The sequence below is a fragment of the Heterodontus francisci genome, unplaced genomic scaffold, assembly GCF_036365525.1.
Source record: "Heterodontus francisci isolate sHetFra1 unplaced genomic scaffold, sHetFra1.hap1 HAP1_SCAFFOLD_216, whole genome shotgun sequence".
Taxonomy (NCBI): domain Eukaryota; kingdom Metazoa; phylum Chordata; class Chondrichthyes; order Heterodontiformes; family Heterodontidae; genus Heterodontus; species Heterodontus francisci.
The window spans coordinates 1053713-1081039 of NW_027140566.1; the positions used below are offsets into that span (position 1 = coordinate 1053713).

The window sequence follows — 27327 nt, forward strand, 5'->3', positions numbered from 1 at the left end:
CTCGAAACTAAACTAAACTAATGTAACAATTAACCAGATTATGCCCTGTGTATTAGAGATGATATCTAATTTAAAAATTAACTGGAAAGTTTTACACTCTGTATTAGTTAGCTTGTCGAAGTTAACAATTAATCAGAATATTTTACACTGTGTATTAGACATGACATCAAATTTAACAATTAACTGGAACATTTTACACACTCTATTAGTTGTAATGTCTAATTTAACAATGAACACGAATATCATCACCTGTGTCTTAGGGATGACATTAAATTTGACAATATATTAGAATTTTAAGCACTCTACACTAGTTATCCTGTGTAATTTAACAATTAACCAGAATATTACAACTTGTGAATTAGGGATGATATCAAATTTGACAATTAGCTGGAACATTTTACACTTTATATTTGTTATGATGCCTAATTTAACAGTTAACAGGAATATTCTACCCTGTGTATTAGGGATGGTGTCCTATCTAACAATTAACAGGAACAATTCATGTCCTATATTAGTTAACATTCCTCCTTTTTCAACTAACTAGGATATTCACCCTCTGTATTAGGGATGACATCTAATTTAACAATTAGCTGCGACGTTGTACTCTATAAATTAGATATCATGCATAATTTAACACTTAATCAGAATATTATAGCCTGTGTATTAGTGATGGCATTTAATCTAACAATTAACTGGAACAATTTATGCTCTATATTAGTTGTATTTCCCATTTGAGAATTAACCAGACTATAAGCTGTGTAATGGTGAGTTCATGTTGTTTAACAATTTGCTGGCATGTTTTATACTCTATATTAATCATGTCTCTGTTGGAAGCTGCAGACGGAAGATCTCCAGAGGAGATGAGGTCAGTGACAGTCCCGGGGGAATCGGAAGAAGTGTCTGAGTGTTGGCACTGAGCGTCTGCAAGGTAGAGGTCGGTACACCGGACAATAACAGCACCACCCTTATCTGCAGGCTTGATGACAATGTCGGGGTTAGAACTGAGACTGGCATGTTCAGAGCAGGGATAGTTTAGAGTGAGTGTGGGTGGCAGAGAAATTATGATGACACGCTGACAGTTTTCAATGAAAAGATAAAGAGCTGTTAAGAGGCCAGAGGGAAGGGTCCAGGTAGAGGGTGCATGCTGGAGGCGGGTGAATGGGTCTTCTGGCCGGGGAAGGACTCCTGTGCAAAGAAGTGAGCATGGACGTCAAGGCAATGGAAGAAGAAGTTAATGTCGTGCCAAGCACGGAATTCATTGATGTGGGGGTGGAAGGTGATTAAACTGAATCCTTTGCTGAGCACCAAAAGTTCAGCACCAGAGAGGGGAAGGTCAGAGGGTATAGTGAATACATGGAAAGGGGTCAGATCAGAAGGGGTTGGGTCAGAGGGAAGAGAAACGGAAGGAGGATCTGCAGGGGCATTAGTTCCCATCAGCTGTTGGAACTTGCGTTCCATAGCACATGAAAGGAAGAAAAAAGACTAATATTAATGCGTAGGATAAGACGAAGGATGAAATGAAACTGAGGAATAGAACAGCTTTGAGATAACGTGAGGTGGTGCTTCTTGGTGGAGAGAGAGGTCCAGTGTGTACATGCGGCGGGCACATGCAGAAATCCAGTGTAGATCTCAGGATGCGGCAAGAACAGCTATCCGACGAACGTTGTATTTCGTAGAGATGCCTGTAATCCTGCTGGATTAAAAAAAAGGATGCAAATTCAGTTGGAATCCACGTGGAATAAGTCGGAGTTGGAGACAGTCACTGAGGAAGGAAATGTTAATGCGAAAACATGTTTTGGTAGACACTTTAGCAAGCAGCACGACGGAAATAGAAAGCAATGAAAGTGAACAAGGTAAAAGAGGCAAACGAAAATCCCGTCGGAGAGAAGAGCAGAACTTCTTCAATGTAATTACTGGAAGAGAAGTGGCAGTGAATTAAACACTAAGATAAAAGCAAAATGCATCAGATGCTGGAAATCTGAAATAAAAACAAGAAATTCTGGAAATACTCAGTGGGCCTGACAGCAGTGAGAAGCAGCGTTATTGTTTCAGGTCAGTGACCGATTTTCAGAACTGACAGATATTAGAAATGTAAAAGGTTTTAAGCAACTAAAACGGGGTGGGCAAGAGATAACAAAGGAGAAGGTGTTGATAGGACAGGGTCAGAGACTAATTGACCATATTGTCATGGAACAAAGGCAAATAATGTGCTAATGGTGTGCTGACATACAAAGCGTGAGGACAAAGAGGGTGAGAATTGACTGTTGAGCAGAACGCACTCCAGTCACTCACATTAAAAAACAGTAGGTAAGCATAGTAGAAACAAACTGAAAAACCTAAAATAAAGTAAACAAATAAAAAAGGAAAAAGAAAACAAAAGAAAATATAACCAAAAATACAAAGGGGGGCGTCATGCTCTGAAATGATTTAACTCCGTGTTCAAGCCGTCAGGCTGCAGTGTGCCGAATAGGTAAATGAGATGTTGTTCCACGATGTTCTTGTGTTGATGTTCGCTGGAACACTGCAGCAATCCCAGGACTGAGATGTGAGCATGAGGGCAGGGGTGGTGTACTGAAATGACCAGCAACCGGAAGCTCGGGGTCATTCTTATGGACTGACTGAAGATGATCACCATGCCGAGCTGGTACAATGTGAATATGCTTGAACGAGCTCAGGATGCTGATCGCCCAGTCAAGCTGGGGCAGTGTGAATATGGGTCAACCAACCCAGGATACTGTTCACCATGTCGAGCTGGTGCAGTGTGAATATGGGTCAACCAGCCCAGGATATTGATCACTATGCCGAGGTGGTACAGTGTGAATATTGGTCAACCATCCCAGCATACTGATCACCATGCTGAGCTGGTACAGTGTGCATATGGGTCAACCAGCCCAGGATACTGATCACCATGTCGACCTGGTACAGTGTGAATATTGGTGAACCATCCCAGCATACTGAACGCCATGCTGAGCTGGTACAGTGTTTATATGGGTCACCCAGCCCAGGATACTGATCACCATGTCAAGCTGGTGCAGTGTGAATATGGCTCAACCATCCCAGCATACTGATCACCATGCTGAGCTGGTACAGTGTGTATATGGGTCAACCAGCCCAGGATACTGATCACCATGCTGCGCTAGTACAGTGTGTACATGGGTCAACCAGTATTGGATACTGATCACCATGCCGAGCTGGTACAGTGTTAACATGGGTCAACCAGCCCAGGATACTGATCACATGCAGAGCTGGTACAATGTGAATATGGGTCAACCATACCCAGGATACTGATCACTATGCCGAGCTGGTACAGTGTGAATATGGGTCAACCAGCCCAGGATACTGATCACTATGCCGAGCTGGTACAGTGTGAATATGGGTCAACCAGCCCAGGATACTGATCACATGCCGAACTGGTACAATGTGAATATGGGTCAGCCATCCCATGATATTGAGCACCATGTCGAGCTAGTGCAGTGTGGATATGGGTCAAACAGCCCAGCATTCTGATCACTATGCCGAGCTGGTACAGTGTGAATATTGGTCAACCATCCCAGAATACTGATCACCATGCTGAGCTGGTACAGTGTGGAAATGGGTCAACCAGCCCAGAATACTGATCACCATGCCGAGCTGGTTCAGTGTGAATAAGCATCAACAAGCCCAGGATATCGCACTGATACCTTCCTTTATTAACAAAGTTCCAATTTTGCCTTTTTTCCCCGAATGTCAGATATCCTTGAATTTTGAATTCCAAGTCTTGGTCAGTCTGCAACCATCTCTCTGTGATTTCTCTCAAATCACATTCATTTATTTCTATTTGTGCTGGCAAATCATCTATCTTGTTGTAGATGCTGCGTCCATTCAGATAAAGAGCCTTAAGCTTAGACTTTTTTCCCATTACTACTCATTTTGGTTCTAATTTCTGCTGCAATATTTTGCTTATATTTTCTGCTCCTTCCTGTCACACTTTGATTACTGTTCACCTCTTCACTACCCTGCATCTCTGATCTCTCATTTCCTTTTGATTGTTTTTAAAACTTCCCTTGAATTGAAACCCCCCACCCCCGTCCCCCGCACTAATTAGTTTGAAATCGAATCTACAACCCTAGTTATACGTATGGGCATATGGGCAGGACACTGGTCCCAGCATTGTTCAAATGAACCCCGTCCCAACGGAACAACTCTCTCCTTCCCTAGAACTGGTACCAGAGCACCATGAATCGGAACCCATTTCTTCCACACCAATCTTTGAGCCATGCATTTACCTCTGTAATCTTATTTATCCTGCGCTATTTTCCACGTGGCTCAGGTAGTATTGCGGAGATTATTGACTTTGTGGTTCTGCTTTTTAATTTAGCACGAGCTGCTCATAGTCCCTCAGCGGAACCTCTTTCCGAATCCTTCCTCTGTCGTTGGTACCTACATGGGCTACAATAACTGGATCCTTCCCCTTCCATTCCAAGTTCGTCTGAAGCCAAGAAGAGGTCTCCTCAACCTTGGCACCAGGTAGGCAACACAGCCTTCGGGACTCTCTATCTTTGCTGCAGAGAACAGTACCTATTCCCCTAACTATCCTAACCCCTATTTGTACATTTCTCTTTTCTTACCCACTTGAATGGCGCTCTGAACCATGGTGCTGTGGTCAGTTCGCTCATCCTCCCTTCAGCCTGTGCCTTCGTCCACACTGGGAGCAGGAGCCTCATAACTATTGGATATGTCTCCTCCAAAGCTAAATTCTAGATCCCCATACTTGCCTCACTCGCAGTCACACCCTCCTGTCCCTAACTGCAGTCCAAAGTTGATGTAATTAATATAAGGGGCGCGACTGTCTCCGGAAGCACAGTGTCCAGGTAACTCTAACCCTCCCTGCTGTGTCACATTGTCCGCAACTCGGACTCCAGCTCATCAACTCTGAGCCGAATGTCCTCGAGCAGCCAACACTTGTTACAGATGTGGTCACCGTGGATCGCACTAGTGTCCACCAGCTCCCACATAATACAGCTACAACACATCGCCTCCCCAGCTATCTCTATTCTAATTAATTAATTTGGATGTTAAATACTTTAAATGTGAATTTCTTAACTGTACTCATCATCTGTAATCACGTCTCATCATTTAAACCACTTGGCTAATCAAAACAGGCACGGATGAGATACCCACCAATCACCTACCTGTTTTTCTGAGATGACACACCTCAGCTCTGACAGGTGGAGAGAGGTAGAAGGGATTCTCTGCCACAGCTTTTTATCTCATGCCGCCGCTGCCCTTCTCACGCAGGTCCACTCTCCATGTGCAGTGATAGCATGCGAAAGGATGACTTGATGTTCGCTGGTGTGATCATGGTCCAGGGAAATTGGGAAGATACGCCAGAGAGTTAGAGCTTAGGCTCCCCAAGGTTCTTTTCAGAAAACAACAACAGAGATCCCATTGTCAGCAGGTTTAATGACAATGTCATGGTTGAGAGAATGAAGTGTTGCAGATCACAGGGACATGGATCAGAGAGAGTAAAGGCGACAGGATTCATTTAATCATACCTGCCTCCATATTAACATAAACCTTAATTATTTTATTCCCTCCATGCCTCCTTAGATTAGATTTAGATTAGAGATACAGCACTGAAACAGGCCCTTCGGCCCACCGAGTCTGTGCTGAACATCAACGACCCATTTATACTAATCCTACACTAATCGCATATACCTACCAAACATCCCCACCTGTCCCTATATTTCTCTACCACCTACCTATACTAGTGACAATTTATAATGGCCAATTTACCTATCAACCTGCAAGTCTTTTGGCTTGTGGGAGGAAACCGGAGCACCCGGAGGAAACCCACGCAGACACAGGGAGAACTTGCAAACTCCACACAGGCAGTACCCGGAATCGAACCCGGGTCCCTGGAGCAGTGAGGCTGCGGTGCTCACCACTGCGCCACGATGCCGCTTTTCCCTGGTTCTGTCTTTGCTAAAAGTAATAATCTCAATCATTACATGGTTCTGAAGAAATCGCATTAACGTGCAAAGCTGGTGCTGTTTCTCTCTCCACAGATGATACCAGACCTGCTCAGTGTTTCCAGCATTATCTGATTTCAAGTCTAATAATGCTCGCCCTCTGCTGGTGGTTACAGGTGTTTCAGTCAGCCGACCAAAAACAAAAATCACCATCAGCTGGAGAGTCAGCACGATGTAGTCGTTCTCCCGACTGAGTAACAATTGCACACCACTGATGACGAACTAAAATACTTAGAATTAAATTGCAAAAACACATTAATTTCTGATCAGATTCTCCTGCTCTACCGCCATACTCCGGGATAGTGCAGCACAGTAAAACGACATTGTATTGTATCTAGGAATTGGTGTATATTTAGAACTTGAATCATAATATTGGAATTAATATTGACAAAGACACACATTACAGCTAAAACATGGAATCAATGTTTTTATTAATTTTGCATTATTTCCATTGTACATCAACACTTACATTATAAACTGCAGTAATTTGTCCACATCGAGTAGATGGCGGTGGAGGAAGCCGATACAATAAATGCAGATAAAAGAGACAGACCATTTATTCTTCGACAGACGTATTCTAAACATTCTTTAATAGGATATGAACATGTGAAACGGTTACAGAACGAATTTCATACCAACTCTTTATTGATAAGCAATGGATTTAATCTCTGTGTCAGTGTTGGTAATTACATGTGGAGGAATGTATCTCAGTATTTGTACAGACAGAGAAATGATCCGAAATCAATTCTGTTTGGTATTTTAAGTAAACAGATTACGCACACTTTCAGAGAAAATATGGAGAAAAGCCAAATCTTGTTATTCCAACACCAAGTAATCTGGTGACTGATGAACGCAAAGTGATGCTTATATCGTGAAGTAAAGCACATTCAGCATGTTCACACTGTTGGAAATGTTCATGCCATTGTTTCAGATTTAACACAGAATATTTTCCACCGGTCTGTGATACACCTTTAGACATCATTTGCTGGATTTGAGGCTGACTTTTCAGCTGAAAGGATAACAGAAACGACTTGAGAGGGTTACAGCAATGCCAACCATCAAATAAACACATCAAATACAGTCGATGTTCTCTACTCAGAATATTGATGTTTCAATAATCCTCCTATTTCAATAGTAAGTACACAGAATGTTCTCTGCGATACTTTAGAATCACTGACTGCTGAAGACGCCATTCATTATCATATTAATATAAGAACCAGCCGGGACTGTACACTGTCAGCACAAATAAATGGAACAAATAATACAGCATTGGTCTTACCGGGTTTATGCAGATGTAAGATGTTGAACCGCACAGTCACTGCCCGTCATTGGTGGAATGTCTGCTGCTGTGAACGTGTCACAGTGAACATCCACATTGTTTTCAGGATTGGAGGGAACCAGCAAAGCTGTTTCAGTGCGGGTCTGGGAGTTGTATACTATGGAGAGAAAGATGATGGATTAATTATTGAACTAAAAGTGAGTTCAGTGCGGGTCATCTGTATAAGTGTCAATGAGGTGATGGGGACTGGAATTTGAATGGTTTCCAGCTCCATTCACAGTGTTGTTATTTTCCCGCTGGGTGATAGCAGATGAAGTGGATCTGCTGAGCCCGAATCAGGGTGTTTAGATTGAGCACCTGAAGGATTTCCAGTGAATGTGTTCATAACAGAGATAACGTCAGGATGTATTTTCTAAAATAAGTCCAGCATTTACTTTTGTTCAGAGATACAGCACTGAAACAAGCCCTTTGGCCCACCATCAACCACCCATTTTCGACTAATCCTACACTAATCCCATATTTCTACCACATCCCCACTTGTCCCTATATTTCCCTACCACCTACCCATACTAGGAGCAATTTATAATGGCCAATTTACCGACCAGCCTGCAAGTCTTTTGGCTGTGGGAGGAAACCGGAGCACCCGGAGAAAACCCACGCAGACACAAGGAAAACTTGCAAACGCCACACAGACAGTACCCAGAATTGAACCCGGGTTGTTGGAGCTGTGGCTGCGGTGCTAACCACTGCACCATTGTGCCGCCCCATTGAGGAGACTAATTTGCTTTAATCACAACATGAATTTAAATCAATCAGCAGTCTGTGAGATCGCCGATTGGAATGAAATTCAAAGTAGAAACAGAGAGATGGTGACTGTGGGAGTTTAACTCACTGAGAGTGGAGAGATCACCGCCGGCACTTGTCAGTGTGAAGAGATCATCAGGAACACTGTCCAGCAACAAGTGACCATCCTGAGTGTCAATGGCTCCAGTCTGAACATCATCATAATCACCGGGGACCAGACCTGAGAGGAAATAATGATTTTCACAAAAATCACATGGTAACACTGAATATTTAGAATGATATTGTTAGACGCCAATCTACTCAGGCTTGCCAGGTTTGACTGTGATCTTCAGCTGGAATGAGATTTGACGCTGAAGAATGGTAGGACCATGTCGTGCCGCGGCAGTTGAGTCATCATAGGCCCGTCATATATTTTAAACGGCAGCCAGCAATCGATTGAAAGACAGGAGCACTGTGGGACATTGGGTGGGAGGACTGACAACTGGTCTGTTTGTAAGATGGCAGCAGTCAGAGCAAGGGTGGAGCCCATGTTTTCTCATGTCTCCCTGTACGTGTTCCTCCAAGCGGCAATGGCAGGAGGGAAGCGCTTTTCCCATCGGAACGGGTGGAGGAGGCCGGCTAGGCTGGCAGGCAGGGCCTGGCAGGAGATTGAGGAGGAGTTGAGCAGACGTGAGGTAGTCCCATGTAAGAGGCTTCAGTGCAGGAACAGGATCAATGCCCTGATGTAGTATGGCAAGGTGAGTGCAGTGCCTAACATTAAGCTGACAGCCTTAAATGTCACACAATATGAAAATGAAATTGGAGGAGGGGTGCCCCCACTCATTGGTTCAGATCCTCCTCCATCAGATCCTCCTCCAGCTCAGTGACCACCTCCCTGGTAAGGCATAATCTTCAGTGACACTGCTGCTCTGACATTTGCAGGAAGCAGAGCCTGTGATGGTAAACCCACTCGTGGGTAGCATCATCTGCACTCAAGAAGCTGCTTGCGTGCTACTGTGCTGCCCTGCTAATCCACACTCTGTTCCAGCCTCACGATTCCTGTCCCTCTCTGGGTGCAGCAGACCAACCCTTGGGGACTGCTGTTCTCTCCATCTCTGATGCTCCTCCACAATGGGAGATCTCAAAACAGGAGTGGATGACACCTATTGCAAATTGCTGCTCTCACTTCTCAAGCCCTTCATTGTTTTCATTTTATATACCTATCTTATAAGTCAGAGAGGATGCTCATTCTGAATACCTCTGTTGTGATCGCCAAGATCGGTCAGCCTCCAGATTGCCAGTACCGTGATTCAATATCTCTCCCCTTCCCTCCAGTGCCACAATGCTTTTCACAACCAAAACTTACCTTCCTCTGAACTTCACCTTGGTTATCGATGGCGAGTCTCTGAAACTTTTAGTCTCGCCCGCCTTTCACTAAATTGTGAATAGTTTGGAAAATTGCCATGAATTTCCTGTTTTCTTTGCTCCGTTATCTGCCCAGCATCTTAAAGTGGAGCCTCCACCCACGAGCTCGGTCGACTCGGGGAATATCACCTAACTGTGTAAGGACGTCAGGTTTCCTTTGCACCGCTATCCAGCGGCATTTTCACTCCCAGACTGTGGTCACTGTGGAACAAAATGCTGCCCTCCATTTAAAAGTCACGTGTATCCCATCGAATCACCCATCCAACATACACGCAAATTTCACATTGCACCGCCAAGACAACAGTGTCAGAAAAACATCATGAACTGAAAGTTTAATTCCATTATACTACTGGATACAATCGGGATGATTTTGTAGAAATCCAAATTATTTCTCCATTTTTTTAAACTAAACTCACTCAGCAAATCTCCATGTCTTCAGCAGCATCATTTTCGGGCGAGTGAGTTCTGATTGATTTAATTGTTGATTTTAGATATCAGACAGAGTGATGGGTTAAAAAACGTGATGGTAACAAGTAAAAATGTACCCACCCCGAATTCTAGAGATGTTCCCTTCAGGATATTCTGATCCAGGATCCGTGTCACCCAAACTGTAACTGGTGTAATATTCAATCTGATTGAGGGACTCAATGGAATCAGTAACTGTTAAACACAAACATGGATGGTTATTGGAGAGATTGATTGGCACGTTCGAATAAATAACATAATACCGTCATCATCTGGTGACAATGTCCTGGGACTTTGTATCTGACGTGATTGTGGAAAATTCATCACAGGGACTGCAGTGGTTCAAGAGCAACTAGGGTTGGACCTTAAATGTTGGCTCATACAGCGAGCCGTTAAAACAATACGCAGTACAGCCGGTCGGTCAGATTTCAGACATCAGAGCAGAGACAATAGTGTAAAACATAGTCAGTGAGCACAGTTTCTTAATCCAAAATCCCTCCACCCTGTCTCTTTCCCTTTCAGAGTCTCAAACGGCAGGTGGTGGGGCTCCAAAACCGAGCCCCACCCCGGATAATGGGGTAGAAAAGTGTGCAAGGAGGGCAATAACGGATTTGAAATTCGAGTCATAGAGTCGCACAGCATAGAAACAGGCCCTTCGGCCCACAGCGTCCATACCCACCATAATGCCTATCTATACTATTCCCCCTGCCTGTATTAATTCCACATCCCTCTATGCCTTGCTCATTCAAGTACCTGTCCAGATGCCTCTTAAATGTTACTACTGTTACACTCTCCACCACCTCCTCTGGCAGCTCATTCCAGATAAACACTATTCCTTGTGTGAAAAATTTTATCCCCTTTAAACCTCCTCCCTCTCACCTTAAATCAATGCCCTATAGTTTTAGTCACCCTTAACATGGGAAACAGACTCTGGCCAGTTAACCTATCTATGCCTCTCATCATTTTATATACCTCTATCATGTCCCCTCTCAGTCTCCTTCGGTCCAGGGAAAACAGACCCAGCCTATCCAATCTCTCTTTATTAATCAAGCGCTCCAAGCCAGGCAACAGCTTTGTGAATCTTTTCTGAACCCTCTCTAGCTTAATCACATCTTCCCTGTAGTGCAGCGACCAGAACTGCACACAGTACTCCTAGTGCAGCCTAACCAACGTTATGTACAACTGTAACATGACGTCCCAACTTTTGTACTCAATGCCTCGGCCGATGAAGGCAAGCATGCCATTCGCCTTCTTCACCACCCTGTCTAACTGTATTGCTACTTTCAGAGAACTATGTACATGCACCCCAAGGTCTCTCTGCTCAACAACACTCCCAGGGCCCTGCCATTCACTGTTTATCTCCTTCCCTGGTTCAACTTTCCAAAATGCATCATTTCGCACTTGCCTGCGTTAAATATACCATTTGCCAATCCCTTGCTCACTTTTCCAGTTGATCTATATCCTGTTGTAGCTTTAGATAACCTTCTTCACTGTCCACTATACCACCAATTTTGGTATCATCTGCAAACTTACTAATCATGCCCCCTGCATTCTCATCCAAGTCACCAATATGTATGACAGACAACAGAAGGCCCAGCACCGATCCCTGCGGCGCACCACTGGTCACAGGCCTCCAATCTGAAGAACAACAATCCACTACCACCCTCTGCCTCCTATCACTAAGCCAATTTTGTATCCAATGTGCTACCACACCCTGGATCCCATGTGTTCGAACCTTCCGGAACAACCTACCATGCAGGACCTTGTCAAAAGCCTTGCTAAAGTCCATGTAGACAACGTCCACCGCCCTGCCCTCGTCAATCCTCTTGGTCACCTCCTCAAAAAACTCAATCAAATTCGTAAGATATGTTTTCCCACGCAGAAAGCCATGCTGACTATCCCTAATCAGACCTTGCCTTTCCAAATGCATATAAATTCTGTCTCTCAGAATCCCTTCCAATACATTTCTCACCACTGATGTAATGCTCACCGGCCTGTAGTTCCCTGGCTTATTCCTGCTACCCTTCTTAAATAAAGGCACAACATTAGCTCTCCTCCAGTCTTCCTGTACCTCACCCGTTGCTAATGATGATACAAAACTCTCTGCCAGGTCCCAGCAATCTCTTCCCATAGCCTCCTAGGATACACCTGGTCAGGCCCCGGAGATTTATCCAACTTAATGTGCTTCAAAACCTCCAACACCTCCTCCCTTGTAATGTTGATATGCTCCAGGATATCGCTGGTCCCTCCCTTGAACGCATTAGCTTCCGTGACGTTCTGCACGGTAAATACAGACGAAAAGTATTCATTTACGACCTACCCCATTTCCCGTGGCTCCACACATCGATTACCACACTGATCCTTAAGGGGAGCCTACTCTCTCCCTAGCTACCCATTTACTCTTAATATACTTATTGAATCGTTTAGGATTCTCATTTATCTACCAGGGAAATCGTCTTTGTGTGTTTTGTTGTAACCTCAGAAATTTATCTCAATGGTTAAATCGCTCCCTAAATATATCACAGGACAAAGCTTTCATCGATTTTCTAGTGTTGTTGCCCCAGTATCATGAAGTGGAATTTGTAGATATCATGTTAAGCTTCAGAATACAAAGTGTCAGAATAAGTTTTTTTGTAGAAACCACTGATTTCAGGTAAGGAGTTCCTGATGGGAACGTGTTTCTGATCCAGAAATCCAGTCACCTCGAGAAATAAAATCTGAGTCAATGTGACTGTCTCCTCCTGAGAGCAGTGATTATTTATGGTCTAGTTTAAATGGAATACAATTACATGAAAGTTACAAACAAACTGAAATAACGTTCTTTAACCATTCGCGATGGGTGGGAATCTTCCCAAACCCATTGCTCATCTTACTATACACACTGATATAGACACACTCGCACTGTGATAGGCCACCTTCACAGGGTGATAGTGAACGGATTTCTGACAGTGTTCAGTCAGTAAACTGACCATTAAAATGGGGTATTTAAGTGGAAGTGACATTTGTCTGGACAAAATTCGGTCTGAAATATAAAACACAGACCTGAACGCCGGATCTGATAGGAATCCTTGCCAGGTGGAATATTCTCAATCTCTTCATAAATTGCTTGGTATAAACCAGCCGGTGAACCCTTGCCACCAGTGACAGAACCTGTCAGATGAAGAGTAGGGAGATTAAAGTTTAGTTGCAAACCACGAGCGTTTAACAGTAAATTATCTGCGAACACATCCAAATCACAGAGATGCCGATAGTAAAGAGACAAAGCCAGGTATTGTGAATGCAGAGTAGTTTTGTTGTGCATATTTTCGGATAAGTCTATGTATCTATTTTTTTTGCATTCTCATATATTTACCTGCAGCAGACTGGGGACAAATTCAATCAAGTTTGTTAGAAACGATCTCCCCCTGACAAAGCCATGCTGAGTTCCCCGATTAATGCCTGCCTGTCCAAGTGGAGATTAATCTTGTTCCTCAGGATTTTTTCCAATAGTTTCCGTACCACTGATGTTAGATTCACCAACCAGTAATTATCTGGTTTATCCCTGCTACCCCTCTTGAATAATGGTACCACATTCACTGTCCTCAGTCCTCTGGTACATCTCCTGTGATCAGACAGGATTTGAAAATCTGTGTCAAAGCCCCTGCTATCTCTTCCCTTGTCTCACGTAACAGTATGTGGCACATCCTCCCAGGGCAGTACTGTGGCGCAGTGGTTAGCACCGCAGCAACCCGGGTTCAATTCTGCGTACTGCCTGCGTGGAGTTTGCAAGTGCTCCCTGTGTCAGCGTGTGATTCCTCTGGGTGCTCCGGTTTCCTCCCACATGCCAAAGAATTTCAGGTTGACAGGTAAATTGGCCATTGTAAATTGCTCCTAGTTTAGGTAGGTGGCTGGGAAATATAGGGACAGGTGTGTATGTGGTAGGAATATGAAATTAGTGTAGGATTAGTATAAATGGGTGGTTGATGGTCGGCACAGACTTGGTGGGCCGAAGGGCCTGTTTCAGTGCTGTATTTCTAAACTAAGCTATCTCATCTGGGCCTGAGGATTTATCCATTTTAAGCCCACTGAAACATCTAATACTTCCTACCTTTCAATGTTAATTTATTCAAGTATATCACAATTCCCTTCCCTGATCTCTACACCAACATCATCCATCTCCATGGTGAACACAGATGAAAAGTAATAATTTAAAACCTAATCTATGTCATCCGGCTCCACACAGATGGCTACTTTGGTCCCTAATCGGCCCTACTCTTTCCCTGGTTATCCTCTTTCCATGAATATACTTTAAAAACTCCTTGGTATTGTCCTTTATCTTGCTCACAAGTGTTTTTGCATGCCCCCTCTTCGCTCTCCAAAGTCATTTTTTAAGTACGGCCTGTGCTTTCTATACTTTTTTAGGGCTTGCGCTATTTTCAGCGCTCTGAATCTGTCATAAACCTCCTTTTTATTCCTTATCTAATCCTCCATAACCCTTGACATCCAGGGTTCCCTTGGACTTGTTGCTCCTACCCCTCAACTTTACGGGAATATGTTGGCCCTGATCTCTCCTATTTCCTTTTCGAAGGTAAGAGCCCATGGGATCCAGGGCAATTTGGAAAATTGGATCCAAAGTTGGCTTCGTGCCGGAGGCAGAGGGTGACGGTCAAGGGTTATTTTTGCGATTGGAAGCCAGGGACCAGTGGTGTACTGCAGGGATCGGTGCTGGGGCCATTACTGTTTGTAATGTACATTAATGATTTAGACGTGGATATAGGAGGTATGTCAGGAAGACCGCAGATGACACGAACACTACTGGTGTCATAAACAGTGAGGAGGAAAGCCTTAGATTGCAGGACGATATAGATGGGCTGGTAAGATGGGCGAGGGAGTAGCAAATGGACTTTAATCCAAAGAAGTGTGAGGTGATACACTTTGGGAGGACTAACAAGGCAAGGGAGTATACAATGGATGGTAGGACCCTAGGAAGTACAAAGGGTCAGAGGGACCTTGGCGTACTTGTCCATAGATCACTTAAGGCAGCAGCACAGGGAGATAAGTTGGTTAGGAAGGCATATGGGATACATGTATGTATTAGCCGAGTCATATAATATAAGAGCGGGGAGGTTATGATGGAGCTGTATAAAATTATAGTTAAGCCACAGCTGGAGTACTGTGTACAGTTCTGGTCACCACTCCAAAGGAAGGATGTGATTGCACTGGAGAGAGTGCAGAGGCGATTCACCAGGATGTTGCCTGGGCTGGAGCATTTCAGCAATGAAGAGTGACTGGATTGGCTAGAGTTGTTTTCTTTAGAGCAGAGAAGGCTGAGGTGGGACCTGATTGAGGTATACAAAATTGTGAAGGGCATTGATATGATAGATAGGAAGAAACATGCTCCCTTAGCGGCGGGGTCAGTAACCAGGGGGGATAGATTTCATGTAAGGGGCAGGTGTTTGAGAGGGGTATTGAGGAAGAAACTATTCACAAAGAGGATGATTGGAGACTGGAACACACTGCCAGAAGGGGTGGTAGAGGCAGTACCCCTCACAAAATTTAAGGTATTTTGATGAGCATTTGAAATGGGATAGCATGCAAAGCTAAGGGCCAAGTGCTGGGTAACGGGATTAGAATAGATAGGTGCTTGATGGCTGGCACAGACACGTTGGGCCGAAGGGAGTGTTTCTCTGCTGCATAACTCTATGACTCCATGACCTGATCTCGTGCTTGTGATCGTTTGCAAACTACTTCCAGTCTAGTCAAGTTACAAGGCTCGATCTTTTCAGCTTTATGATTGTCTTGTTACAGAGGCTGTTCTGGCCGGGTCCTTGGCAGAGATAACAGGTCTATGCTGTCCTAGCTATGGACTTTTTCTTATTCAGAGAGAGAAAGTGAGATTTTTCTATAAGAACTCTATATTATTATGAAAAGTGCTTTTTATTAAGAGGTCCATTTCTTATAATAAATCAGGAGTGGGTTAGATGGGTGAAATATGAGTGCAAGCGTTGTTTTGGAATGTCGAATCACCGCTGGTGAATACAGGAGGTCCTATACAAGTATCACTTGTCAAAATAACTGACAGGCCCGGTTAGACAACTCGCGATTGGATGCCCAGAGCCCGAATCTGAAGGGCAGGAATTGATACCCAATGGATGAAGGAAGATGAACAGTCAAATAAATAGCTGAATGCACAGCCCAAAAAATCAAATTATCTTCCTGATCCATTGTTACAATAAGTAAATTCTTCCAGAGTTTCATGTATTATGTGATGAACTCTCACAGTGAATGTGAACACTTCAAATCACTCTCCGTTTTGAATGTCACATTTTATTCATTCTGGAGCACCTTGAATGGAGAAAACCAGCAAAAACGACTGCAATGTATTTCTAACAAGGTCACCTGACAGTCCATAGAAAGCTGCATTGACCGAAAATCTTGCAAGTATATGACATGAAATCTGCGATTTTCTGTTTGTTCCACGGTAAGATATGAGCCTCACCTCTTCTGATTGACTTTTTCTGTATAACCACCATCAGTGAGACCAACACACAGATTAGCAGGACTCCGAAGCAGACTGCAACTAGGATGGAAGTAGTTTTATATCCCTGTTCTTAATGACAAAAATAAAGAAAGGTTTAGCACAGACACAGTCCATCTTGTGTGATAAAATATTTGCAAGAAGTATTTAATAATTATATCCACTGCTTCCAGGCAATGAGTTGGGCTGAACATTCCCCATTATGTGGTGCACATTGCACCAGAGGAAAGTGTGAAACAATCTAAATTACAGAGACAGTGCCCCCATGTTTCTGATCAGTGCAGGACAGTTCAGGTACAGCCAGAAACTGGGATTAGCGGAATTTAAACTGGACCATTTGAAATATGCGGTGAGGCAACAAAATGTTCCAGTCAATGAGAACGTGCACATAGCATCTTCAGAAAATGACAACAATACCAATTCAACTAATACAAACTCTAATGCTAGCTGGACTATTAATAATGGTAAGTACCTGCAGATGTGGATGGGAAAGCAATTGGAGGCACATCGAACCCTATGGAATATATTGTACAAAAAGTTCAGGAGGATGAAATTTCAGCACTTTCCATTTAAACGATAAATACTGTTCTTAATTTCCCGAACTAATGAGTCAATTTAACAAAACAAGGTACCCTAACCCCACTCTCCAAACCCTGCCACCCTCACCGGAACAAATCACACTGGCATCTTCCTTGTGATCACAGTCAGATTGAGCCGGCGATGAGGAAGGACAGTCGGCCAGAGAAGATTCGCTTCCAGTGCACTTCACCTCATCCAGCCAGATAACACCGTCACCCTGAGAAAAAGTAGCTCCTCCAGGGGCCAATAGAGCGTGACCACAACCCAGCTGTCTGCAGACAACATTGGCATCGGACAAATCCCAGGAGTCATCACAAACCGTGCCCCAGCTGTTATTGCACAATATCTCCACTCTCCCAGAGCAGTTGGTGTTACCTCCAAACAGGCGCAACCAATGTCCAGAATCTGGCAAAGAGAATCAATTATTATTATTGATGTAGTATAAGACAGGAGTACAAGTCAGATAGTTGGTATAATAAAGAGGAAGTAGCACCTGGTGAAAGTACATGTTTACAATCATATTCTCGCATGCAGTCCTCTGATCGATGGAGCTGCTCCTCAGTTACTTTTGCTTCTGTTGAGAAGAGAAACATGCTGACTGTATCAGCCACCAATGTTTGAAATGACACTCACAGATTGAGACGTTTGTTGTGTTACCTGAACAAATAACACCAGCATCCTCCCTGTGTTCACAGTTGTGTTTCCCCCACGGTTCTGTTTGACACTGCCAAAGGAACGATTCGTGTGAAATACACTCCATCCCATCGAGCCAAATGGGTCCAGATCCTTCTCCGAATGACAGAGTGTAATAATCGATAGAACTGAGGGGACCGCACTGTAACTGTTTACAGATCACTTCTGCATCAGGTCCATCAAGTGTATCCGAGCACACTGTTCCCCAGGTGCCATTGTAGAACACTTCCACTCTCCCCTCACAGCGATGCTTCCCATTCACCAGCCGCAGCTCTTTGTGCTCTGTCAATGACACAAGAAATATCCAGATAGTTAGATTGATAACTCGTTGTATGTTCATACTGCACAGCTCAACAAATGCTGCACCAGTTGTGTTCACTGATTTCCGGTAAGTATTCAAGAAAAGCGATAGAAAAACACCGGCAGCCCATAATGTATTAAAGAATAATCAACACGGATTGAACAACAGAAAGACAAACAACGTTACTGAATTGTTTTCAGACGTTACAGAAAGATAACGGGGATAATGCAGTCGACGCAACATGCATGTTTTTTTCAGAAGGCCTCCGACAAGGAACCACATCGTGAGATCATGACTGGGGTCAGAGCATGTGAAGTCAAGAGATCAGTGGAAGAATAGTATAAGACGAGCTACAAAGCACACTGTCGGGTTTAAATGTGGTAACCCAGAATGGCGGAAGGTGGGAAGTCGTGTTCCACAGGTCTGGGGTCACTGCTGCTCAATATTTACAAAAACGATTTTGACTTAGACAAGGGAGACATGATTTCAAAATTTCAGATGACAGCAATTTGGGGATATAGTTAACACTAAGAACAACAAATACGAAATACGGAAGACGTTAGTAAAAGAGCCGAATGGGCAAACAATTGCCAAATGAGTTGAATACAGATAAGTCTAAGGTGGTCAGTGTTGATAGGAAGAATAAAGAGGCAACGTACTTCTTGTAAAATAAGGATTAAAATGATGTATAACAGCAAAGAGACCTCGGGATACAGGGGCACTAATCACTTATAAAGTGACAGAAACCGAAGCTAGTGATCATAAATATAGGATGATCATGAACAAATCTAATAAGATATTCAGGAGAATTATTTTTTTTAGCTCGGAGTGGTTTGAATTTTGAATTCCGAACACATGCAATTGTTGAAGTGATGAGCGTCGATGCCTTCAAGGTAAAGCTGTATAGGTACATGAAGAAGAAAGAAGTAGGCGGATATGCAAAGAGGGTTAGATGCAGTGATATGGGGCGATACTCGTGGGCAGCATAAACACCACATTGACCAGTAAGGCCGAATGGCCAGATTCTGTGCTGTCCATTGTATGTAATTCGATGTCATATCTTCCCTGTGAAGCCATGTGCACAACACTACGGAAAATGGGCACATGGAAGCACCCTTACCTGAACACAAGATCCACACATCTTCTTTATGAGAACAGTCGTGGTTACCCCACGATGCTGAGGGACATTCCCAGAGAAATGATTCGTTACCGAAACACTTCAGTTCATCCAACCAAACTGGCCCTGAGCCTCGTTCACAAGATGCCGGAAGTGCCAGGTCCAAGGCCTTTCCACAACCCAGCTGTTTGCAAACCACGTCAGCGTCCGCCAGATCCCAGGAATCATCACAGACTGAACCCCATATCCCATTGTAATAAATCTCCACTCGGCCAGTACATGGGCTTCCACCGTCAGACAGCCTTACCTGCACGTGGTCTGTTGGACAACAGTACAGGAGGATTATACTTTCAATAGACATTCACCTCATCACTCAATGCAACTCATTGCACCATCACCAGCTTTAAAACAAGACATGTTAAATGCGCCTGCGACAGGTAAATAAAGCTATAAAACAGAATATCTGTTTACACATGCTTCTTACACAGAATGTAATGAACAGAAATGTTTCAGATATCCTACTACATCTGGCTTTGACATGTTATGTTCTCCAGTTCCCATTTTATGTTTTGAACGCTGTGTACGTTGTTGTACAGGCGATCACTCACACGAATAACAATTAATTTATACCCATGTTTTATTACTGTATATGTTCGTTGTCCATGTATGTTACCCTTATCTGTTATCTTGGTCAGACATTTACTGTCATCTCCTATTGCCTTTATCTTGAATTGCAAGTGACTTGCATTTATCTAGCGCCATTAACGTAATGCAACATCCCAAGGCGCAGTGCAGGAGTGATATCAAAGAAAATTTAACACAGAGCACCAAAGAATATATTAGGTCACATGACCAAAAGCGAAGTCAAAGAGTTTGCTTGTTATGGAGTATCTTGAAGCAGGGAAGAGAGGTTGACAGGCAGAGAGATTTAAGGAAGCAATTCTGGAGCGTGTGACCTTTGCAGCTAAAGGCACGGCCGCCATGGTGCGCAATTGAAATCAGGAATGCTCAAGAAGCCAGAACTGGGAGCTGTCAAACTGGAGCCGATTGCAAAGAGAGGAGCTGCGAGGCCAGGAAGGGATTTGAAAACAAGGATGAGAAATTTAAAACCGCGCATTGCTGGGAAAAGTAGGTCAGTGAGCAGAGGGCAGATGCCTGAGTGGCAATTGGTCGAGACAGCAGAATTTGCAGAGGTTGGAACTAAGGAAGCCAGCCAGGAGTACATTAGAATTATCGAGTCTGGAGGGAAAAGGGCAATCGACAAGAATAGATCACGGCAAATTCGGGTGATGTCATGGAGGTGAAAATAGACAGTGTTAATGAAGATATGGAGATTTGGTAGGAGGCTCACCCCGGGATCAAATGTAACACCAAGATTACAAGCAGTCTGCCTGAGTCACAGACAGTTGGTGTGGCGAGAAATGGAGTTGGCAGCAAGGAAACATGCGATGGGGACTGATGGTTTCTATCTTTTCAATACTGAGTTGGAGGAATTTTCTGCTGATGCAGTACTGAATGTCAGACTGGAATTCTGACAGTGTACAGGCTGTGGAGGGCTCAAGAGAGCTGAATGTGAGGTAGAGTTGGATACAGTGAGATACATGTGGAAACTGAGGCTCAGTTTGTGGATATCACTGAAAGGCAGCATGTAAATGAGAAATGAGGTATCAATGGATAGATCCTTTGGTGACACTGTAGGTGACTTTGCAGGAGCGGGAAGAGAAGACATTGCCGGTAACTTTCTGACTATGACTGCACAGATAAGACTAGAACCAGCTGAGTGCAGTCCCACCCAGCCAGGGGATAATGGAGAGGGGTTGGAGAGGAATTTCATGATCAATCATATCAACATTTGTAGACAAGTCAAGAAATAGGAGGAGGAAACGTTTAGATTTGTTACAATCACTTAGGATGACATTTGTGACTTTGATAAGAGTTATTCTGGTCTTGTGGTGTGGATAGAAATCGGATTTGAGGAATTGGAACATGCAGTCCATAAAAGATGAGCATGGATTTGGGAGGCGACAACACATTCAAGGACGTTGGCGAGCAACGAACAGTTGGAGCTGGGGCAATAATTTGCATGGACAGGTGGTCAATGGTTTCTTTCTGAGGAGAGGCATGATGACTGCCGATTTGAAGGAGAGGGGGCTGAACATGAAGAGAGAAAGAGAGAATCGTTAATATTGTCAGCTGTCATGGGACCCAGGAAGGGAATGTCTCTGTTCAGTATCTTAGTAGAAATAAGGCGCACACAGCAAGACGTGGATTTCATCAACAGCATAGGTTCAGAGAGAGCGTGAAGGACTCTAGGAGAGAAACAAGAAAAGCGAATTCAGGGTGATGGTGCGGGGTGGGGTTGAACAACTGATAGGAAGTTAGGCCCGGTGGATTGGGGAAGAAAGGTAAGTTGTGGAGGCGACTGAACAGATATTTTTGAACTTTGTGACAAAAAGTCTAGGAGTCCTCTCATTTATTTTTGGAGTTCAGGGTGGACGAGGCAGGGGAGTGGTTCAGGGGGAAGATTTATGATGGAGAAGATATGCTGCGCGTTTCCTTTGCCTTCCTGGATGATCATTGTCTAACGGGTGGTTTTAGCAAAGAAGAGCAGGAACCGATGATGCTTTATGTGATTGATCCATTCAGGATTATATTACCAGATTGTTGGCCAGATGTCACCCAGCCTTTCTGTTTTTTTTAAATTCTTTCATGGGGTGTGGGTGTTACTGGCAAGGCCAGAATTTCTTTTATCCACCCTATATATTACTTCCAATTCATACTGGAGAATGTAACGTCCACAAGTTCTACCCTTGAACATCAGTCTTGCAATATACAGTATCTTCGTGTAGAACTATGTTCCAGGGTCGTGTTGATTATAACATTATCATAAATAGATGTAATATTAATTGCATAACAGAATCACTTACTTTTGTAAGGATGGGACTCTGTATTTGACAATGAAGACATTTGAGTAATTTTAGAGATAAACCATACGTCTGAACAGAGAATATGCAGACCTCTCTGTCCAGACAGGCTGCTGCTATTATGTTCAATGAGCAGACGAAACTTGTGAGGCATATTATCAATTGCTATTGTCTGTAAAATATCAATGATCTAAACTACCAATTATATCAATATATGACTGTTGGAGTGAACAAAGAGGGCAGAAAACAGGATCTCTCTGCAAAATGTTGGACAGGATCAGGAAGTGTCATTGGACAATTGAACTCCAGATGTGTAGACCTCCTGGCTGAGCAGGAAACCAGTATTTAATCTGGACGAGACAAAAATGATTGGACTAATTGCGTCAGGCACTTTGGGGAATAAGAATCAGGATGTGACCCATCAGATAGAGAAGTAGAAGACAAGGAGAAGACACATGGCTTCTGTAGGCGGACATAAATGTTGGGTGGAGCTGAACATCTACCTAACGAAAGAACAAGATGACATACTCTACTCTGTCCAGTGACTGAGTGTGTAATAACCATTCGGCACTGTAAATTTCTGACGTGAAACGATGGAATGTATTGAATGCCGCTGTGTCCGAAAAAAATACTTACTGTAACCAATCGGTATTAAATCTGAATCATTAACTATCTCATATGTTGTAAGTTCCACTCTGTCATATTTAAATAAATGTTCGTTGGAACAACCCCAAACTATCATTAGCGAAATATCAGCACGGTTTTGTGAAGGGTAGGTCGTACCTCACAAACCTTATTGAGTTTTTCTAGAAGGTGACCAAACAGGTGGATGAGGGTAAAGCAGTGGATGTGGTGTATATGGATTTCAGTAAGGCGTTTGATAAGGTTCCCCACGGAAAATACGGAAGTATGGGGTTGAAGGTGATTTAGAGCTTTCGATCAGAAATTGGCTAGCTGAAAGAAGACAGAGTGCGGTGGTTGATGGCAAATGTTCATCCTGGAGTTTAGTTACTAGTGGTGTACCGCAAGGATCTGTTTTGGTGCCACTGTTGTTTGTCATTTTTATAAATGACCTGGAAGAGGGTGCAGAAGGGTGGGTTAGTAAATTTCCGGATGACACGAAGGTCGGTGGAGTTGTGGATAGTGCCGAAGGATGTTGTCGGGTACAGAGGGACATAGATAGGCTGCAGAGCTGGGCTGAGAGATGGCAAATGGAGTTTAATGCGGAAAAGTGTGAGGTGATTCACTTTGGAAGGAGTAACAGGAATGCAGAGTACTGGGCTAATGGGAAGATTCTTGGTAGTGTAGATGAACAGAGAGATCTTGGTGTCCAGGTACATAAATCCCTGAAGGTTGCTACCCAGGTTAATAGGGCTGTTAAGAAGGCATATGGTGTGTTAGCTTTTATTAGTAGGGGGATCGAGTTTCGGAGCCACGAGGTCATGCTGCAGCTGTACAAAACTCTGGTGAGACCGCACCTGGAGTATTGCGTGCAGTTCTGGTCACCGCATTATGGGAAGGATGTCGAAGCTTTGGAAAGTGTGCAGAGGAGATTTACTAGGATGTTGCCTGGTATGGAGGGAAGGTCTTCCGAGGAAAGGCTGAGGGACTTGAGGTTGTTTTGGTTGGAGAGAAGGAGGAGGAGAGGTGACTTAATAGAGACATATAAGATAATCAGAGGGTTAGATAGGGTGGATAGTGAGAGTCTTTTTCCTCAGATGGTGATGGCAAACACGAGGGGACATAGCTTTAAGTTGAGGGGTGATAGATATAGGACAGATGCCAGAGGTAGTTTCTTTACTCAGAGAGTAGTATGGGCGTGGAACGCTCTGCCTGCAGCAGTGGTAGACTCGCCAACTTTAAGGGCATTTAAGTGGTCATTGGATAGACATATGGATGAAAATGGAATAGTGTAGGTCAGATGGTTTCACAGGTCGGCGCAACATCGAGGGCCGAAGGGCCTGTACTGCGCTGAAATATTCTGATTCTAATTCTAAAAAACAAACATCGGTCGAGGCTTTCATTCTGCACAATACAACTTCCCCAGAACATATGCCTGCATTGACATGCTGCACAATGGAACTTTCAAGCATCTGGTCCAAAACATCTGTCTACTTTTATACACAGCCTAATGAAACTTACACCAGAACAACTCCCACACAGCTACCTGCTCTTATATACTGTACAATGGAACTGATTGCAAGCTCGACGCCGGATTTGATACCACAGCTGAGAGTCCAATTCTGTATTCTATTTATCACAAAATAGAGATCTTTCACGTCTATCATCATTCACCTCCCTTCCTGCCGCAGCCCATCTGCTGCTGAAATGCTCACCCATGCTTTGCTGTCTGTGGAACAGCATATTTCAATGTTCTCCCGGGTGATAACCCATCCTGCATCCTCCAGAAACATCAGCTCATCCAAAGCTTTGTCGCCTGCCCTCCATTAAGCCCCTCTCAGGAACGCCACTGCACTCACTGGTATCCCTGCTGCCAATGCATCGAGTTTTCAATTATGATCTTCATGTTCAGACACCTTCATGCTCTCCCCCTGCCATCAGTATAACCTCCTCCAGCCTGAATCATTTCGAGAGCTCTGCATTTATCTGAATCCAGCTTCTTGTACATCTCCCACTTCCATCCCCCACAACTTTCAGTCTAGCCTTTAACCATCTAACCACCCAGATGAGAATTTCCACCCCAAACATCTCTGTGTCTCCGCCTCTTCAAATCCAACCATCTGACTAAAAGTTTAGTCACCCACTCTAACATCTCTTTGACTGGCTCTGTGTCAGTTTTCTGTCCGATTACATTCCTGATAAACTCTTTGTGATGTATGTGTTTATTGAAAGTTCTGTGAGAAAAAAGTTCTTGTTGTTTAATTGTGTCTGTGTTCTCTCTCCCTGAACACCACCCCATCCATCCCCAGCTCCCCCACCGCCCACCCTGCTCATCCCCTACCCCCAAATGAAATTACTGATTTGAGACACCCAGGAACAAGTAACCTGTATTATCACTTTTCTCAGCAGATTAGACATTTCACTTCTTTGTTATTGTAAAAGCAGTGAAGAATTTGTTTACCTGAACACAGGACCCCAACATCCATACTGTCAGTGAGAGACGAATTCAATGTGAACAAACTGCAGTTCTGGAGCTGCAATTCATTTCCTCCACATTGGACATCATTCACCCAGATGGGTCCTTCACTCTTTCCGTCCTTTGAATAGTTATAAGCGGCTGTCGCTTCACCGCAGCCCAGCTGTGTACAGACCACGTTGGCATCATTCAGGGTCCAGAGTCTGTCCTGCAATCTCCTCCAGCTGCCGGTGTAGTAAATCTCCACTCGCCCATCACACCAGCTTCCCCCGTTAGTCAGCCTTAGTGACCAATTTTCATCTACAATATGAAACACAATGGTGAAATTGAAGCATAATTCACTGCCACCAGAAAAGTTATTAATTTTGATGGTTACTATTTCTGTCATCATTGTTCAGAAGGCGTGTCGGCAGATGTTGCTCACCATCATCTTTTCTCAGTAAATACATTTTGGAGACATACCGAGTCGCTTCCGCTGTTTAAACTGGGGGCCAAGGGTAAAATGAACTGGAGGTGAGCGCGGCACATACCGGCAATTGATAAGTGATGAGACCGAAGGGTGGGGCAGGGGCTTTAAATGGCTCCTGACAGATGACAGTTCCTTTCATCCCATATGGAGAGAAACAGACCAGTTTACGTTGCCACAATGCTTCCGATGACATCTCAAGTCGCCTCACAGGCAATGAAGCACTTTTGATTCGTGGTCACTAATGCAATAGGTGACAGACCCGAGGGACTGAAGGTTGTCCTCCTGTCCACATGTACTGATATTTCCTGCTCTCGCCCTGTACTTGAAGCAGCATCAACGTTTCTTCCAATTTCTCCCCCTCATTTTCACATAGTCCATCTTCAACTCTTCCATTCCCTTCCACAACATCTGTGTCTCTGATTCTGGGGACTCTCACAGTTATCTTGTCTATGATTCCTCACACCACGAATACTAGAATGACTCTATCACATTCTTCCACTTTCTCCATCTGCATTGTATCTGGTGATGCAACCGATCATACCAGTGCTTCCAGATATGTCTTCCTTTTTCCACAACCGAGGACTCTCCTCACCTCCTCATCCACCCACCATAGTTGACAGGGCCCCATCACGCCCATTCCATTTCCCATACCTCTGCTTTCACCCTTTCCCCCCTCGCAGAACCATGATAGGATTCTGCTTCTCCTCATCTTCCGCTCCATCAGCTTCCATATTCAACAGATGATCTTCCACTATTTCCACCACCTTTAATGTGATACCACTACCAAGCACATCTTCCCCTTCCCTCCACTTTTAACATTCTAAAGGGACCATTCCCTCTGTGACACCCTGATGCACTCTTCAATCATTCTCAGCACCCCTTCCCACAGGAACTTCCCAGGCAAGCGCAGAAGATGCAGCCACTGCCCTTTTACCTCCACCTTTCTCACCGTCCAAGCCGGCAAATACTGCTTCCAAGTAAAACAACGATTTGCTCGTACTGCTTTCTCTTCAGTATACTGAATTTGGTGTATTGACTGATTATGATGCGTCTCCTTTACATTGGCACAGCAAACACAGTCGAGTGATTAATTTGCAGAACACCTTTGTTTAGTCTGCAAACTTCACCTTTATGTTCCTTGTATTCATTGTATACTCCACTCCCACTCTGACCTCTCCCTCCTCTTTCTCCTACACAGTTCCAATGAAGGTTAACATAAGTTTGAGAAATAGCAAATTAAAAGCAAAATTCAGCGCGTGCTGGAAATCTGAAATAAAAACAAGAAATGCTGGAAATACTCAGCAGGTCTGGCAGCATCTGTGGAGAGAGAAGCAGAGTTAACGTTTCAGATCAGTGACCCGCCTTCACAACTGACAAATATTAGAAACCTAACAGGTTATAAGCAAGTTAAGTGGGTGTGGGGCAAGAGATAACAAAGGAGAACGTGTACATCGGATGAGGTTACAGAATAGCTGACCAGAATGACATGGAGCAAAGATGTGTTAGTGGTGTGTTGAAAGACAAAACGTTAGTACAGAAAGGGTGTTAACAGACTGAAAATTGAACAGCCACAAGTACAAACATAATAAAACAGTGGGTAACCCAACTGACCAAACTCAGATGAAACAATATAAAAACAAAAAAAAATTAAAATTGGAAAAGAAAAA

The 27327-nt window shown here is 43.8% G+C and overlaps 1 protein-coding gene across 1 annotated transcript in view; it reads right to left on the reverse strand.

The window, feature by feature from the left end:
- Positions 1 to 6982: 6982 nt before the first annotated feature.
- The window catches only part of LOC137360155 (deleted in malignant brain tumors 1 protein-like), a 39661-nt gene continuing 19316 nt past the window's right edge, over positions 6983 to 27327 (reverse strand). The window contains exons 5-11 of the mRNA XM_068025704.1: positions 25177 to 25491; positions 19174 to 19488; positions 17717 to 18034; positions 17574 to 17633; positions 16953 to 16994; positions 7325 to 7447; positions 6983 to 7020 (exon numbers count right to left, since the gene is read on the reverse strand). Coding sequence (XP_067881805.1) covers positions 6983 to 7020; positions 7325 to 7447; positions 16953 to 16994; positions 17574 to 17633; positions 17717 to 18034; positions 19174 to 19488; positions 25177 to 25491 — 1211 coding nt within the window. The remainder of the gene's footprint in view (positions 7021 to 7324; positions 7448 to 16952; positions 16995 to 17573; positions 17634 to 17716; positions 18035 to 19173; positions 19489 to 25176; positions 25492 to 27327) is intronic.